The sequence below is a fragment of the Anolis carolinensis genome, chromosome 5 (genome assembly GCF_035594765.1).
Source record: "Anolis carolinensis isolate JA03-04 chromosome 5, rAnoCar3.1.pri, whole genome shotgun sequence".
In the NCBI taxonomy this organism is placed as follows: domain Eukaryota; kingdom Metazoa; phylum Chordata; class Lepidosauria; order Squamata; family Dactyloidae; genus Anolis; species Anolis carolinensis.
Window position 1 is genome coordinate 72,375,850 of NC_085845.1, and position 18,545 is coordinate 72,394,394.

General features: G+C 41.6%; 1 protein-coding gene and 1 long non-coding RNA gene across 3 annotated transcripts in view; one reads left to right on the top strand and one right to left on the bottom strand.

Moving 5' to 3' along the window:
* LOC134299261 (uncharacterized) overlaps nucleotides 1–18,545 on the bottom strand; it is a 46,785-nt gene that overhangs the window by 28,056 nt on the left and 184 nt on the right. The window lies entirely within an intron of this gene.
* The window catches only part of sgcz (sarcoglycan zeta), a 700,860-nt gene continuing 689,386 nt past the window's right edge, over nucleotides 7,072–18,545 (top strand). Inside the window, exon 1 of one of the 2 annotated variants that reach the window (XM_062981524.1) lies at nucleotides 7,072–8,191. In XM_062981524.1, the coding sequence (XP_062837594.1) occupies nucleotides 8,009–8,191 (183 nt within the window). In that variant the 5' untranslated portion in view covers nucleotides 7,072–8,008. The remainder of the gene's footprint in view (nucleotides 8,192–18,545) is intronic. The other variant, XM_062981523.1, reaches the window with a different exon arrangement.

Consider the following 18,545-nt stretch of genomic DNA (forward strand, 5'->3'; position numbering starts at 1 on the left):
TGTGTCTTTACTACAGATGAGTAGAGTTCAAATTCTTGTGCACCAAATGTTCTGATTTCTTTACTATAAATGAGTAAACTCCAACATTCACCACAACCTGTTTCGACTCACAAGAGTTTGACTCATCAGGGTTGTTGGGTCTGTAAATATTGCATACAACCATACAAGTTGTCATATAGAAACAACAGGCTTGTAAACTTATATGTATACACACACTACTTGCTCACTTATCAAAAAGCTTAACACTTGAGACTTGTGGTCTATTAACAGTGCTCTTTTCCACTACCGATAGATATTACCAGTCAAAATACAGTATATATATACACTACTTCATCATGACACTTTGAAGCCACTTTATTTCCCACGCTATGAAATCCTGGGATTTGTAGTTTTATGTGGTATTCAGAATTCCTTGCTAGAAAACTCTAGTGGCTTGATAAACTATAAATTTCAGGATTCCAAAGGATGCAGTTAAAATGGAATTACAATGCTATAACTTTGTTGTGTGAAAAGACCAAAATAGGTGGAATAATGGACCTGCCTGTCTTTGTGGACTTTCTTTGAGATGTTGCTATGGAGAATGTCATGATGAACATAGGCAAAAATATATCACTATACCACTTGTAGCGATGGCAAAAGCAAATTTATACAGAGGAAAATGGACAGTGTCGTAGTGTGGATTGGGGAGCTTCCTAAAGTACAGATGGTGAGATGCCTGAGGTAAAAATGGGGTGGGTAGCTAGAAAACAGGAGGCCACAGATTCCTCTGAGGATATTATGTACAAATTCAGGCTGTATTATGTACGCTTCAGCTACTACTCCACAAAGCAGCTCTGCAACTATTCAAGTTGTAGATGTAAGGTTCCCTACACCAGAATCAACAGGATACCTCTCATTCTCTGGCCAGGAAGGCTGCTTGCTTCAGTTCCTAGATGAATATATTAATCTTTATTTTGGCTCTGATAAATAAATATTATTAATCTTTTTTAGACTGATGTTATCCTTAACTCAGGAGTGTACATATTATGAACATCAAAAGATCACAATTCTGTGGTCAGTTCTTAGCTGAGAAAATTTTAAACTGAGACAAGATGGATTATGGAATTGGTACAAACAGTTGAAGTGTATTTGCACATGTTCGTTATTTCACACCATTCTTTGACTAGTCATGGATGTTGAAGCGTTAGCACCCAATTATTGTTTATGGGCTGAGCACATTTGTGCTGTAGAATTAACTACCATGAGTCAATGCTATGAAATCATGGTAGTTTTACTAGGTCTTTAGCTTTCTGTGTCAAAAAGTGCTGGTGCCCTTACTAAACTACAAATCTCAAATACTGTTACTCTTTGGCTTCTACTATTAAAGAACCTGCAAGAAACCTGAATGTTCATGAATATTCTAGATGCCCAGGGAACAGGATTTGTGATGAAAAGTACACGTTCTTATGGGTTTCACTTTAATTTTAATAAAATGTGAAAGATTTGTATGATCTGAAAACATTTTAAGAAATGGAAAGAATATTCAAAAATATTCAAAAATCATGATAATTTTTTTCTTGAGTGTCAACAAACTCTGATGAGGGGAATCCTAAACTCACTAGAATTTTTGCTCTTCAGCACCTCTTCTGCAAACATTTGCATGTGATTTTCATTTTTAGTGCAATAAAATATTTCTGTGCAGATAATGCTTTTTCCTGTACAAAAGAGGCCTACTTTCTGTGCAGAATCAAAGAGATTTGGGGCAGGAGTGGAATTTCCTGCATAGAACATGATATCTATGTGGGTAAATATTATCTTCTGGTCAGAACATGCTGCTTCCTATGCATGAATGCTGTTTTCTGTGCAAATTTTATACAGAATAAGCCCAAAGGTTAATAGTCTTTGAAAAAAAAAGGTTTTGAACTTTTTCTTACAGTGGAAAGAAACTTGTTAAAATTATTTGTTGCTTCCATTCCGAAGGAAATTAGTAAAGAATTACAATGTTAATTTGCAAATAACTTAATGATAATATTGAACTTTAATGACAGCCAAGGACAAAATCCAAACCCAACACTCTAACCTACCATCATGAAGCATACTGTACGACCCCTTTATTTGTGTCTAATAAGTTTCAAGACCCCATGGAAACCATGGGTAATAGTGAACTCAATATTTTGACTCTATTTGGGCTGGAAGCATATCATAGTTTTGCACTGGAGGACCTAGAGAGGCCCACAAATGTTTCTGGTGGGGAATATTTTTGGGAGCATGGGTAAGTGAAACCATGGATATCAAATTTGTAAATACTAAGAATTGTACTGTATTTCATTGGGGAAGTCTATACAAGGTAGATCCCTATCTATTGGTAGTTTTCTATGTGCTCAGCAAGGTTTACCGACTCACTGTGATCAAATAATAACAACTCTTTCCTCTCCCCTTCTGTATTAGATTGTTGAAAAAATGTGCTTGAGCAAAAAATATCAGGAGTGGATCTATCTATGAAAGGACTTGGGGATTGCTTCTGTCATTGACCACAATTTTAGACTAACCATATTTTGTTCCTTGATTTTTGCCATATCTTCCCCCATTCCTATTTCTGCCACTGTTTTTTTTTTTTTAAAAAAATCTTGGCTCCATTTGGTAGACCCCAGATACAGTAAAAAAATAAAGTACAATCCAATGACAGAACATATGCTTTGCATACAGAATATCCCAGATTCAATTCATAGGTTCTCTAAGCAGGACTGAGAAAATCTCGTACTGTGGAGCAACACTGGTTGTATTCATGTGATCTGGAGCTCACCGATGTTTAGTAACATCTGTAGAGCCACACAACTCCACCTCTAAAACATGAAAAGATGAGGAGCCCTTTCACACTATGCATTTACAGCACAAGGCTTCCACTTTAATTGCCATGGTTTCATCCTATGTAATCCTGGGGTTTGCAGCTTGTTGAGTGGCATTGGGAATTTTCAGGCAGAGAGCTCTAATGTCACAATCAACTACACAACTCAGGATTCCATTAGTTGAAGATATGGTAGTTAGCAAAATTATACAACTAAGAATCTATATCATGTTTATAATGAATTAGACCCAAGGTCTATAAAATCAAGGAGACCTTTCACACTATACAATTACAGCACTATGATTTCAGTTTAACTGCTAAGCCTGCATCCTATGGATTTTGTGGAGTCCTTATCTCCTCCAAGAGGGAATATTATTCCTTTCTTTTGGGGCAGTATTGTGTGCCCCTACAGATGTTATCGAACTTCTGTGTGATCTAGGCCCCTTACAAACAGCTATAAAATCCACATTGAAGTGGATTATATTTATTTTATTCATTTATTTACAGCATTTTTACCCCGCCTTTCTCACCCAAGGGGACTCAAGGCGGCTTACATATATTGGCAAAATTCAATGCCCAAAACAATTCACTAAAATCAACAGCACATACAAATCAAATAACAATACAGAATAAAAACACATTATGGCAGTGTGAACTCAGATAACCCAGTACAAAGTAGATATTGTGGATTATCTATCTTGATATTCTGGTTATATGGCTGTGTGGAATGGCTCCCAGTTCAAAGCAACTGTAGAATAGGCCATCCAACAACATCTTGGGGTGCCATGTGATTACATATGTGATATTTATCCTGTACGGTGCCAACAGGATGCCAGTGGTGAAAATTCAATATTCATCTATTGCAGTACATAAAAAGGATGAAGTCTTTTAATGTGCTTAGCTAATGTTGAAAAGACTCTCTTAGCTCTCCATGTGTCACAAAACCCCTTCATTGCATCCAATCAATAGCAAGCTACAGGGCAAGCCCTATATCTTCTTCACCTTCAGTGAGGAAACTGGTGAATGGTTCCATAAAAATAAAATACCTCTGAAAGCAGGGCAAAGGATAGTGGATGAAGGACAGAACACAGGGGCAATTTGTTTTGGCTTCCATCTCTAAACAAGATAAAATCATTTTTATTTAAAAAAAACACATAGGTGGCAGACGCTATGTCTTTTAATACTTGCCTCAGACAGACAAGAGTTCTTTCTCCCACTTTCGACATTCCACAGATATATAAACCCCACTTGCCTAGTTTCCAACAGACCTCACAACCTCTGAGGATGCCTGCCATAGATGTGGGCAAAACTTCAGGAGAGAATGCTTCTGGAACATGGCCATACAGCCTAAAAAACTCACAGCAATCCAATAATCATCATCATCATCATCATCATCATAAAAGTATGACTTTTCAAAAATCTACTTGTGGGAGGGGTAGCAAGAACCATTCCCCCTACCCACCCAAGGAACAAGCTCAGCTTTTTCCTCTAAAGAGAGACTCTCTCTTTCTCTCCCACCCCCTCCCTCCGTCCCCTTCCACACAACTTTATAAAATCCACATTGAACTGGATTAGATGGCAGTGTGGACTCAGACAACCCAGTTGAAAGCAGGTATTGTGGATCATCTGCCTTGATATTCTTGATTTTTTGCTTGTGTGGAGGTGCCCTCCTCCTCTCCCCCCCCCTTTTCTCCTCTCTCTGTCCCTCTCCCTCCCTCCCTTTTTTTGTAAGAGAAATCCCATGTCTGCTGTGTTCATGGGAATCTCAAGCTACTGGGGAGGCAGATATGACTAGGACAGGAAATCCAAGAGGATGCTCCAAATTACCTTTGTATTACTCCCCAGTGGTCAGGAATATTTGAATCAGTCAGTCAGTACATCCCTTCCCAGCGAGAAATGTATTAGCAAAATAATAATAATAATAATAATAATAATAATAATAATAATAATAATAATAATAATATAAAAGCATGACTTTTTTTAAAAAAAATCTACTTGTAGGAGGGGTAGCAGCAAGACCAGTCCCCACCAAGAAACCAAGCTCAGCTTTTTCCGCCACAGACTCTTTCTCTCCCCTTCTCTCCCTCTCTCTCTCTCTCTCTCTCTCTCTCAGACCCCTTCCACACAGCTGTATAAAATCCACAGTGAACTGGATTAGATGGCATCTTGGACTCAGATAACCCAGTTCAAAGTGGCTATTGCGGATTATCTGACCTTGATATTCTGGGTTTTATGGCTGTGTGGAAGGGTCCTCCCCCTCTCTTTTTCTCCTTTCTTCTCCTTTTCTCTCTCTTCTTTCTCCCTGTCCTCCCCCTCTCCCTCTTCTTTTGTCCCTCTCTCTCCCACCCTTGCCCTCTCTCTCCTTCTCTCTCTTTGCAAGAGAAATCTCATATCTGCATTCATGGAAATCTCAATCTACTGGGAGGGAGATATGGCTAGGGCAGGAAATCCAAGAGGATGCTCTGAATTACCTTTGTGTATTATTCCTTAGGGCCCTTCCACACAGTCATATAACCCAGGCAGAAAATCCCACAATATCTGCTTTGAACTGGGTTATCTGAGTCCACACTGCCATATGTTCCAGTTCAAAGCAGATAATGTGGGATTTCATACAGCTGTGTGGAGGGACCCCCAGTGGTCAGGAATATTTGATTCAGTCAGTACATCCCTTCCCAGCAAGAAATGTATTAGCAAAATAATAATAATAATAATAATAATAATAATAATAATAATAATAATAATAATAATATACAAGCATTACTTTAAAAAAATCTACTTGTGGGAGAGATAGTAAGACCTGTCCCCTCCCCCCAAAGAAACCAAGCTCAGCTTTTTCCTCAGCAGACACACACACACACATGCTCCTTCTCTCTCCCTCTCTCTCTCTCTGGCTCCTTCCACACAGCTGTATAAAATCCACTTTAAATTGGATTAGATGGCAGTGTGGACTCAAATAACCCAGTTCAAAGCGGATATTGTGTATTACCTGCCTTGATATTCTAGGTTTTATGGTTGTGTGGAAGGGCCCTCCCACCTTCTCTCTCTCTCTCCTTCGCTCTGGCTCTCTGGGCCCCTTCCACGTGGGTGTATAAAATCCACATTGAACTGGATTAGATTGCAATGTAGACTCAGATAACCCAGTGCAAATAAAATACTGTGGATTATCTGCCTTGATATTCTGGGTTATATGGCTGTGTGGAAGGGCTCTGAGTCCACACTGCCATACAGTTCAAAGCAGATAGTGTGGGATTTTATACAGCTGTGTGGACGGGGCTTCAGATAACCCAGTTCAAATTGTGGATTATGTGCCTTGATATTCTGGATTATTTGGCTATGTGGAAGGGCTCGCCCTATCTCTTCCCCCCTCTGTTCTCCCTCTCTCTTCTCTCTCTCCTTCTCTCCCTCCAAGCCCTTCCGCACAGCCCTATTTCCCAGAATATCAAGGCAGAAAATCCCACATTATCTGAGTGTGGACTCGGCTAACCCACTTCAAAGCAGATAATGTGGGATTTTATACAGCTGTGTGGACGGGGCCTCAGATAGCCCAGTTCAAATTGTGGATTATCTGCCTTGAAATTCTGGATCATTTGGCTTTGTGGGAGCACTCTCCCCCTTCTCTCTCCTTCTCTCTCTCCCCTTCTCCCTCTCCCTTCTCTCTCTCCCTCTCTCTCCTTCTCTCTCTTCCGGCCCTTCCACACAGCCCTATATCCCAGAATATCAAGGCAGACAAATCCCACCTTATTTGAGTGTGGATTCGGATAACCCACTTCAAAGCAGATAATGTGGGATTTTCTGCCTTGAAATTCTGGATCATTTGGTTGTGTGGAAGCGCCCTTCCTCCCCCCCCCCCTCCCCTCTCTCTCTCCGGGCCCTTCCACACAGCCTTATATCCCAGAATATCAATGTAGACAATCCTACATAATTTGAGTGTGGACTCGGATAACCCAGTTCAAAGCAGATATTGTGGATTATCTGCCTTGAGATTTTGGATTTTTTTGGCTGTGTGGAAGGGCCCTTCCTCCCCCTCCCCGCCCCCCCTCTCTCCCTCTCTCTCCGGGCCCTTCCACACAGCCCTATATCTCATAATATCAATGTAGACAATCCCACATAATTTGAGTGTGGACTCGGATAACCCAGTTCAAAGCAGATATTGTGGATTATCTGCCTTGAGATTTTGGATTATTTGGCTGTGTGGAAGGGCCCTCCTCCCACCCTCCTCCCCCTCTCGCCCTCACTCTCCTTCTCTCTCTCTCTCTCTTTTTCTCTCTCTCCTCCCCCACTCTCTCTTTTTTTTTTCTCCTCCATTGGAATGCCAGCCCAGGAACGCTCCTCGGGAACAGCAGGGGAAGGAAGCAGGATGCTTTAGGACCCGGGAGTCCCTCTTTCTTTCTCTCTCTGCTGTGGATGGCGAGAGGGGGGTGCGCTTGTGTTGGTCAGGAAAGGAAATGTTGCCTCTTTTTTTTCCTCTTTTCTGGTGACAGATGAGAGAAATCCCCTCCGAGAGAGAGAGGGAGAGAGGGAGAGAAGTGAAGTCAGTCACCTGGCGGTGAAGGACAGTAAAAACAGGACCGGGAAGGCGGCGGCGGAGGACTGGAAGGAGGGAGAGGAGAAAAAAGCTCTTCTCCTTCCACTCTCTGCAAGAGAGAGAGAGAGATACCCCCCCCCCCTTTTTTTCTCTTTTTTTGCGAAGAGAGGGAAGGACAGATACGGTTCTTTCCCGATTCTCCTTCCCTTGCCCTCTTTCTTCCTCCTCTCCGGCATCCGTGGGTCCCTTTCCCCCCGAGGCTGAAGGCAGCCTCTCCTTGGCCGGGGGCTCGGGCGTCGGAGGATTGAGAGGCGGCTCTGGCTTCTCTTCCCCAACGGGAGCCATGAAGGCGGACCGGGCACGCTCCTTCTTCGCCTCTCCCGGTTTTGCTGCATTGGGGAGACGGAGAACCGACGACAGCGCCGCCGGGTTGTGGCTTTCCTCTCGGATGGGGCTCCACGCTTGTTCCTAAGAGCCGCGCTTTTGTTTCGTGGCCATCTCGGGATCTCTGCTGCTTCTCCGGGTGGGAATCACCTGTCGCTGGGGTTCGGGAAAAGCGGGGACCGACAGGTTGGGATCCCCTCCCGGAGCATGACATTCCCCGGGAGGACGAGGCTGAGTGGTTCCCGGCGGCCAGTCCCAGCCTAGGATTGCTCTCTATGTGTCATTGGCGAGCGGCGGGGAAATTGGCACAACTTCGACGCCGGGAGGGAGCTCCTTGCTGCTGCTGCTGCTGCTTCCTCGCCTTCTTCGGGGCTTCCCGGCTTCCCGTTGCCTCCCTCTCCCGTCGCCCCTTCCCACCGATGGACAGATCCGCCAACCTGGACATTGAGGAGCTCAAGGTACAGCTTTGTTTGGTGTGTGTGTGGGTGTACAGAGCTGGAGAAAGACTACACCATGCGCTCTCTTTCTCTCTCTCTCTCTAGTCGTTTTTTATTTTACAAAATACATAAAACTACAACTCACATCATGCCAGCTTAACCCCGAAAAACTCCATCCGTACTTAAAGTTTGTTCTGTTGGGCAAGTTTGCTCTAAATGCATCATCCGTGGGGTTCAGTGTGCTCTTTGGCTGTTGGGTAAACTACAATTCCCACTATGGTGAGTCGGTCCCCTCAAACCCCTCCAGTAGGTTGAGTTAGTCATGGGGGTTCTGGGTGCCAAGTGTGGTGCAGGTCCATCATCGGTGGAAATCACACTTTCCTTGGTTGTGAGTGAACTACAACTCCCAGAAAGGAAGCTCATCCTCCTCCCCCCTCCCCCAAACCCGTCCAGTGTTCCAATTTTGGCATATTAGGTATGTGTATCAAGTTTGGTCCAGATACATCAGTGTTTGAGTTCACAGTGCTCTCTGGATGTAGGTGAACTACAACTCACCCAAATCAAGGTGAATTTCCCTTAAAGACCTCCAGTATTTTTTGCTGGTCATGGGGGTTCTGTGTGCCAAGCTTGGTCTGGATTCATTGGTATTTGGTTCACAGTGCTCTCTGGATGTAGGTGAACTATAAATCCCCCAAAATCAAGGTGAATTTTCCCCAAAGACCTCCAGTATATTTTGCTGGTCATGGGGGCTCCATGTGCCAAGTTTGGTCCGTATCCATCAGTGTTTGAATTCACAGTGCTCCCTGGATGTAGGTGAACTACAACTCCCCCAAATCAAGGTGAATTTTCCCCAAAGACCTCTAGTGTTGTTTACTGGTCATGGGGGCTCTGTGTGCTAAGTTTGGTCCAATTCCATCTTTGGTGTAGTTCAGAGTGCTCATTGATTGGAGGTGAACTATACATCCTGGTGCCTACTATTCCAAAATGTCCGGGCCAATTCCCCTCAAAACCCACCAATATTCAAATTGGGCATATCGGGTATGCATGTCAAGTTTGGTACAGATCCATCATTGTTTGGGTTCATAGTGCGTTCTGAATGTAGGTGAACTACAACCTCCAAAGACCTCCAGTATAATAATTTGGTCATGGGGGTTCTGTGTGCCAAGTTAGTTCCAGGTCCATCATTGGTGGAGTTCAGAGTGATGAACTATACATCCCAGTACCTACAACTCCTATAAATCAAACCTTTCTAGCATGTTCAGTTGCGGATCAATTCCTCTGTTTGCTGTGTACCATAGAAAAGAATAGGAAAGGGTTAAGGGAGAGGCAGTGGGCGGGGTCATGCAAATTCCACACCAATGGAGAGAGTAAGAAACACTAGGATGTGTGTGGTAGAGGAAACACATAAAATCTAGGATGAAATTATCCATGTATGAATTATCCCTGGCTGGTGGGCTGTATTGTGTTCATGGAGAACATTGCCAGGGCTCTTGTACATGTTCATGGTGCTCTCTATAACCTGCAATGTCACTGGAGGGAGATCCATTGGTGTCTCCTGAGCAGCGGGAGCTATAGCTGTTTGTGGAGGCAGAAGCTTGTCTGTGTAAGTGGACACCCCAGCCACATACACACATACATATTTTCACTTTTATTATGTGTCTAGATCAAGCATGGACAAACTTGGGCCCTCCAGGTGTTTTGGACTTCAACTCCCTGCCGGTTGTTAGGAATTGTGGGAGTTGAAGTCCAAAACACCTGGAGGGCCCAAGTTTGCCCATGCCTGGTATAGATAGCTAGATAGATAGATATGACAATAATAGTGATAATTCTCAGAATAGTATTGGTAACCCTCTCTTATTATCAGGATAGAATTGGTAACCCTCTCTGGCTGGCTTCTTTGGAGTTGGGATCAGAGTTGTGCATGGGAGGAAAAACGTAGACATGTTGGCACCCAGTTCCCACCCAATTCGAGCTAGGAGGAAAAAAAGAGGAGGGAATCAAAGAGATAGAGAGAGAGAAAAAAGGAGGGGGTAAAAGGAGAGAAGGAGGAGAGAGCTGGAGATGAGCTTGCTCTCCCACAGACTCAGCGGCTCTTCTCCTCCCTCTCTGTCTCACTCTCTCTTTCTCTGTAAGGCTGGCATTGTCTTGATGGTGAAAGATCATGCTTGTTTCTGGGGTCAGCAGCTTCCTCTCCAGCACTTCGGACAGCACCCGCCGCGCCTGTCAATCACACCCCCCAAGAAGGGATCAAAGGCAGGCACCCTGCTTTGTATTTGCCGCTGGTGGTCGGCTTTGCTGCTTTTCTTTTTTTTCCCTGTCTCTTCTTCTTCGACAGAACTTCCCTCGGAGGACTCTCTCATACACCTGCCCCCTGTTTTGAATTGGTTTCTGTGCGTACAAACCAGCAGGTTTCATCTCAAATGCCAAGGGGGTGGGTATAAAGGAGGCGATGCAGGGGATAAGAAAGATGCTGTGCCCAATTCTTGCACTATTTTGTCCTAAAAATAGGATCTCCTCTTTCTAATGCTGCCACATTCGCATAGGCAAAATGTTAACACCCCAAAAGTAGCACCTTTTTAGCATGGATGCCTTCTTCCTATGGAAAAGGGGGAAAAAATCAGGGGAAACTTTGCATGCTGAGTGCAGAAGTGGATGGTTGAAAGGCACAAGCACACTTCCCCGTCCTCTTTTCCCCCCTCTTTTCTTTTTTTCTTTTTGGCTCCTCCAGGAGCACACTAAGGAGCTTGGCGGTGCATGCGCACTGACGGCATCACCTCCCCCCACTGTCACTTTTTGCAATGGGGCCATGACAAGAGAAGGGGAGCAGACAGCACGGGGATGAAGAGAGCAGGCAAATCTCTGCCAAAGAGGAGAAACAAACCATGCTTGAGATAAAATAATCCCCCTTTAAAGGAGAAAACACCTGTGGGGGAGACGGCTAGAAATGAATGAAGGAGGAGAAGCAACATTTGTGTTTTTTTCTGAATTTCATTGCAGAGTCAGCAAAACAAAAAATAAGCAAATAAGATACCTAGAAAAAAAACCAGTTTCAAATATTCCCAGTATGTGTGGAACCTTTTTGAAGGAACATTTGTTGCCTTGTGTTGTCGAAGGCTTTCATGGCCAGAATCACTGTGAGTTTTCCGGGTTGTATGGCCATGTTCCAGAAGCATTCTGTCCTGACGTTTTGCCCACATCTATGGCAGGCATCCTCAGAGGTTGTGAGATATATTGGAAAACTAAGCAAGGGATGTTTATATATCTGTGGACGGTCCAAGGTGGGAGAAAGAACTCTTGTCTGTTGGAGGCAAGTGTGACTGTTTAAATTAATCACCTTGATTAGCATTGAAAAGCATTGAAAACACCTCCCAACAAAGGATTCTCCCAGGCAGGAATCAGCCAGGCATTGAAGCTGCAAGGCTTTTCAGTGCTAATCAAGGTGATTAATTGCAACATTCACACTTGCCTCCAGCAGACAAGAGTTCTTTTCCCACCCTGGACTCCCACAGATATATAAACATCCCTTGTCCTAGTTTCCAATATACCTCACAACCTCTGAGGATGCCTGCCATAGATGTGGGTGAAACATCAGGAGAGAATGCTTCTGGAACATGGCAATATAGCCTGGAAAACTCAAAGCAACCCAGTTGTTGCCTTACTGCTATCAGCCCATTCCTCTGGGGAGAGAGTTCACTATCCCCCAAACTCAAATGCAGGTGGTAGCTTAGATTGGTAAGGTTTGGATCATGTTCTTAGCTGAATGTAGCAGTTTCTTGATTGTTGAAGACCCTTTTCCAGGCCAAAAGTTTTGCTGCTCAATGCTGGGCACCTTTACTCAAAAGAATGCACTCCTAGGAAACTCATTGGGACATGCTTCAGAAGTAGGGCATAGAAGATGGTATCTGTATCTGGAGGTGATTATAGTGAGGATGAATCCAGTTTCAAAGCCAGTTCACTGGCTATAGTGTTTTGCTGGTGATTTATTAGAAGATTTACCCTACATATTCTATCCTTATGTGTTGCCTCTTCTGTCTCCACAGAAGATGCGATATGTAGCTTGGATTCATAAGTAAAGTTTCAATTTAGAATAATAAGGCATTTCTCCACCTGGAAATTGCTTCCCCTAATCTGCACACATTTGAAAGTTGTGTGAAAATGCTCATGGGCTATTTTTTATGGAACTGCCGTCACTTCAGGACTAGCAGATACTTTGCCGCTGCATGTGGTCTCTCTGCAGACCACAGTTGGAGGCAGAGGGACATGTATTCCCATTAATCTTCTACTGAGCAGATCTGCAATTAAGACCACATTTGCAGAGGTTGGGATACAGTGGCCGACCTTGAGAGCAGCTGCTTGGATGAAAGGGGACTCCCAATGCTCTCTCTCTCTTTTCCCACTTTGCCTTAGGTACCCATGAGAGAGTGTCAGCATTTCTTAAGGTCAACATCATTCAAAAAGTGGGGGAGAGGGGGTGGGACGAACCACTGTGCCTTCTGTTCGCTTGATATCAAACATACCTTAATCTCATCTTCTAAAGCTGACCTTATGACACCTATTTGGTAGCTCTAATGAGAGTATGCAGTGTATCTGGTCCCCGTCATTCACACACGGATGTATGCTTGTGTACATATACTGGACTCGACTTCTCTGTACCTATAGATTGGTATAATTGTGGGACCAGTATTTGAAGGGAATTCTGAATAGTCAACTTCTCCATCTTTCAAAAAGTTATATCGATATCTAATGTGATGTGACACTTTTCATTTTCATTGATGCTAGACATTGCACTAAATATTTTTCATCTATCCCATCCATACCTGCTGTGCCTTTCACGTGTTATGTTTAAGAGCTTTTTGGGCTACACAGACCAAAGATAAACAAATGTGGTTAACACTTCGGATAATTGGTTTACAACATTCTGTTCAATACCAGTAGGGGGTGATGTGTATGTAAGATTTTTTATTTATTTAACCAGGCTTCAAAGTGACTGACAGTAATAGTTGGGTGCACAAAAGCATGCAGAATATTTGAACACCCTATAACAACTAACATCATGCACTCACATTTGAATACCTTTAAGGATGAAGCATGAGGATCTCCGACGAATGGAATTAATTATATATATATATGTTTTTAAGGTTTTTATAATGTGTTTTAACAATGTTATTAATGGATCTGTTTATATTGTTTTGTTTTTATGACTGCATTTTGGGCATTAAATTTTGCCAATTTTTGTAAGCCACCCTGAGTCCCCTCAGGTGAGAAGGGTGGGGTATAAATGTTGTAAATAAATAAATACCTTCTCCTTTCTGATCTGTGCTTAACATCTTGGGCACATCTCACTTTACAGTTCAGCATGACTGAAGATGTAAGAAACTGAGATGCCTCAATGCAATATTTCTGTTTTGTTATATTTCAATATTTATTCTAATATATATTACTATACTATATTATCCTGTTGGTGCTGCTACCTAGTTATAATTATATATGGCTATTTTAACAAATATATGATTATATTTCATGTAGTTGGCAAATTTTATCTTTAAATTTTGCTAGCATCACTAAAATAACTTCAGGACATAGTATAAAGTGTAAGCCACTAAGTCGAGTGTATCTACTGAGTTGCAATATATTTTACTGATGTCATTGAGAGAACATTCTCTTCCTTGCAAGTATTTATTTTCCCTACTCTGCTACTTTTTTTCCCAAGCAACAATGATATCTCACTACTTTGGGCGGGGAGGGGGGAGGTTGTCACTGTACCTAATTGATTTTGAAAACTTTCCAAACTCTGCCTAGAACACCAAGCAAATAAAAAAGCAAAACATATAAAATGGAGGGCAGTTGCTAGGATGAGTATTTGGCAATGATCCATGACAGCTGGAAGAACTGAGGGCAGTTGTGATTCCTATTAGCGAGTGATTCTCTTCCACAAGTCCCTGTTGCATCCATCTTATTAACATGTATTTATTTGAGATGCCTGCAAATCCGTGAGTAATAGTTTATGTCTTTTGCCTAGTTTGTCTAGTTTATGTTGCTTTAAGGATATTTCGGTTTAAAAAGATTTCCAAACTTTAACCAATGTTTTTAAGCATAGCTTGTTTCTGGGTTTTGAGATGTCCCTTAAACTATAGATGGGAAAATTATAGTTCTGAGGTTGTATTTGCAATCGATTGCTCCAGATTCCCCAAGCTGCCCCTTTTCTAGAAAAAAAGGGAATTGCCTCTCCTGTAAAGCCTCAGGGATAGCAACTCACTTTTTAAATAAGCTGCAGGGAAGGAGAAGGCTGCACACCTTAATATAAAATCAATTCATTCTTCCAAATCAGAAATGGATCTCGACCTTTCTGTTTTTTTCCAGCAACTAAGGTAGTCCTTCAGGAAGAGAAGTATGGCCTCCAGACCTGATGCAATTGTTTGTCCTAATACCAAAATAGTAACTAAATAAACAGCCTTAACAGAAACTGAAGGTCAGCTGGGGAACATTAGGCTTGAGAATAAATGCCACCCCACAAATGGAGAAACATGACTCTGTAACTTGCTAGAACATTATTACATCTCCACACAAAACTATGTTCTAGAATAGACTTGGCTGACCAAAGGATGACCAATTTATCTGTTTATAGTGTGTGATTTATTTGTGCTTGGTCACTGGAAGTTCAACAAAGGATTAATTTGGGAGTCTGGCTTCTGAGACTTTCATTTCTATCTATGTGGGATGCAAGATAGCTTATGACAAGGCCAAAATAAGAAAATAAGTCAGTGGGGGAATATGTGTGCAAGGAAAAAGGCAAATTGCAGGGACTATCAATTCTCTTTGACATATGGTTTTATCCTGAGTCTGTTATATATTACAAAACGAAAAACTAGTGGTGTAGCTGGACAGAGTAGCTTGCTTGAATGGAGTGTCTGATTCTAACCTTCAATGGAAATTCTTCTGTGAGGAGCAACAGTTTATTGTAGTTCCTACTCATTTATTACATTTCCATCTCATGTAGATTCTGAAAATGATGAAGGACTTTTGCCAACTTCCCTCTTGAGGAGATTGTTGAAGGAGCATATTCATTTTTCATTCCCCACAACCAGTGCCATCATACTAACTGATCGCAAGGGCTGCTTACTTGAAGCCTTCAGTATAATAGCTGCTATTATTATACTCTTGATATGCCATGGAGATGTTGGGTTATTCTAGGACTGGTGAATGGTTTCTAGAAATGGGATAGGCAGCAATCAGTTTTGTGAGACCTACTTGGGTTTTTAAAAATGAAAACCTGATTTCTGTCTGTCAGATTCAGGTAAAAAATAGTTGCTTAGGAAAGAGGACAAACACTGATAGACAGTGTGCCTCTAAGAATATACTCAACTCTGAAAAAACCCCACACTTAGTTCCTACATCCCTGTTTCAGGAGTCAAATATTAGAACTCACTGGCCTGCTTGAAGGCCTTACAGTAGTATCTGATTATTGTACAAATGAGTCAGAAAGACTTTCCAACCTACAGCATGTCATGAAGAAATTTGTCAGAATTGTATATCCCCAACCATTATATGCCATCAACTGATCTAAACATTAGAGTAGGGATGTAGAGAAGAGACAAAAGACTTCATTGCATTGAGGTCCAAATTTGTGGGGCAGTGGAGAGAAACCGTTGCCCCATGCCCCACATTGCCTGCTGCACCCTTATTTCATCCCATGCGGGGAAGAGTTGCGGCCCAGCTTCCCCCTGTTCTTCTCTATGGAACATGGGAAGCCTCCTGTGTTCCCAAGGAAGCATTCTAGTATACTGCCACAATGCTTCCTCTAGAGACCCACCAGATTTTCTTATATCACATGATGATGTTCATCAGGCTTCATGGAGGAAGAGTCCTAGCAGTGTGCTAGGGTATGAAATTCTCTCTGTGTGATGAGGTGGAAAGTCTCAGGGTGCTAAAAAATTTTATTCTAAAAATCAGCACAGTGGAATTTGGGCTAGAAAAGGGACAAAATGTAAACAGCAAAAATTATAACAGGAGATATTAGCAAAGCCACCTAGATTTGCCTCTTCCTGTTTGTGTATTGTCTAGATAATTGTGTATTGTCCATCACCTCTCTCAAATCTGACTTCTAATTTCCGGCCTAGTTTGGCATTAGGCTCTTGGTTGGTTCAGAAAATTATAGACTTTTATTTGTCAGCAGAAAATTTAATGTTAAGGCCTTTCCAGCATCCATTTGAAAGTTAGAATTTCATTAAGCACTTAGCCACAGAGAGAAAACTATAAGAAAGCTAACTGCCAAGTATATCTTTAAATGCATGTTGTGATATTTTCAAAGGTGCTGGGCACCTCTGAAAGGTCACTTGATACAAAACAGAAAATAGAAGGGTGGGGGTTATGTTTCCCCTCACTAGTCTGTGCATGAATGTGTGATAAAAAGATCAGATCTGAAGAGTGTGTGTGTGTGTGTGTGTGAGAGAGAGAGAGAGAGAGAGAGAGAGAGAGTATTTAACCAGAGATTTGGATGCTCATGAGCTCTTTGCTTTGATCTCTCAGCTTCTGTCTCCAATTCATACCTGAACAGTTATATTTTTAAAATTCAGAGATCCATTATGTTTTTTTCCCCAGAGGAGTAGTGCCTTAAAATTAACAACTGCAGCCCTATGTCTTCCAGAAGTAAGTTTTGATAAATTCAATAGGGCTTACTTAGAATCTCATAGAATTCCATCTAAATCTCACTTTATTTATATTCCATGTTCTTTCAGACTCGGGTTCAAAGCATCTATATGGCAGGGAATCACACTCCCGATGTTTTTGATCAGGAATCAGTTATGTGTTCCTCTGAAAGTAGCTCATACTGAAAGCAGTGAGACCTACTTTTACATAAACGTACCTTGTGTATAAAAATGCCTTGTATATAAGATAAATATTCCCTAAATTGGTGCAGTGTAGCCTTTTGACTTAGCATTTTACAGCTGATACTTATTTAATGCACACCAGCCTATGCCCAAGGATCTTCTTTCTACACAGATGAGCTCAAGCAGAAATGTTTTTGCATGCCTATCTACCACCTACGCATCATTCAATTCTGTGTTAAACTGAAATAATTTCTGTTTCCTGGTTATGGATTCAACAGCATTATCTCAAATTTGAGTTCTCTCATCACCTTTAGGCAGGCTCGCAAAACATGTTTATAATGGCCTAGTCTTTGCCAGTATTCAACTCGTATGGGCAAAATTAAGCATTGTTATTATGTATTGATTTATTCATAAGAGACAGAAGCACGTGTTTAAGGCAGCAATCCCTTATCCATTTCCACTGAGCTCAACAAGGCTTATGTCTTAATAGATTACTAAAAAGGGAAAATCAAAATGTGCATAAATTTGGCTTTAAGATGCCTCATGATTGCGAGGGTAATAAGATAATTAAAAGGTATCAAAGCATAACAAATCGACATCATCACAAGTGTGCATGCACCCATGGTGAACTGTAAATTCAATAACATGAAATGTTTAGTTGAGAGTCACCTGAACTGTCTTGCAGTGACTTGCATGTTTATATATTTTAGTTAGCTGTCATATCTGAAGTGATGTGCAATCGCTTCTTATCTGTTGATGTGAAGATAGCATGTTTTGGTGTCTGGAGGAGGGCGACGAGAAGATTTCTCATTACAAGCATGTAAATTTCTTTGCTGTGAGTCACACCAACATGGCCTATATTTTGAATTTGTCATTTGCATTTTCCATTTTTTTTGTGGGGAAAAATACTCAACTCTTAGAGCATTTTGTATTTCTATTCTTTTTTGCATTTGCAATAATTGAAATATGTGCTAACTCTCAGATGGCAGGTGATTGTGTTTTATAGAGCATAAGCAGGTTCTTTACTTTTCTCCTTTTTGGATGAATACATTATGCACATATACAAAATTAGTTTTCAGGTGCTGTTATTATCATCAGTGTAATTAACGACAATGGTGAAAACAAACAGTTCAATATGAAAATTACAGTTAAAAAATTAGTAAATGTGAAGTGTTGATTCTATGGATCCTATTTTTATTTTTGGTAGTTGATATGATGTTTTGTGGCCTATATTTTAAAGGTTCAGTGCTGATTTTCTAGAGGAGCTACTGAAGAAAATACCTTTAATAAATGCCATAGGGGAAACCATAGTAAAGTCAAGGACACTTCAGTTCTGCTGATTTCACTAAAAATCTGCCTGCAGTCCAAAGCATACTTGTTACTCCTATTAATCATTATTAGTATCAGCAGCACTATTAGTATTTAATGATTATTATTAATCATGATTATAGTATGATGATGCAGCATGTTCAACAGTGGACTTAAAACATCATGTAAGAGAAACAGACATACTAGGCACAACAGGAAGTCTTAGAAGTAGCAAAAGA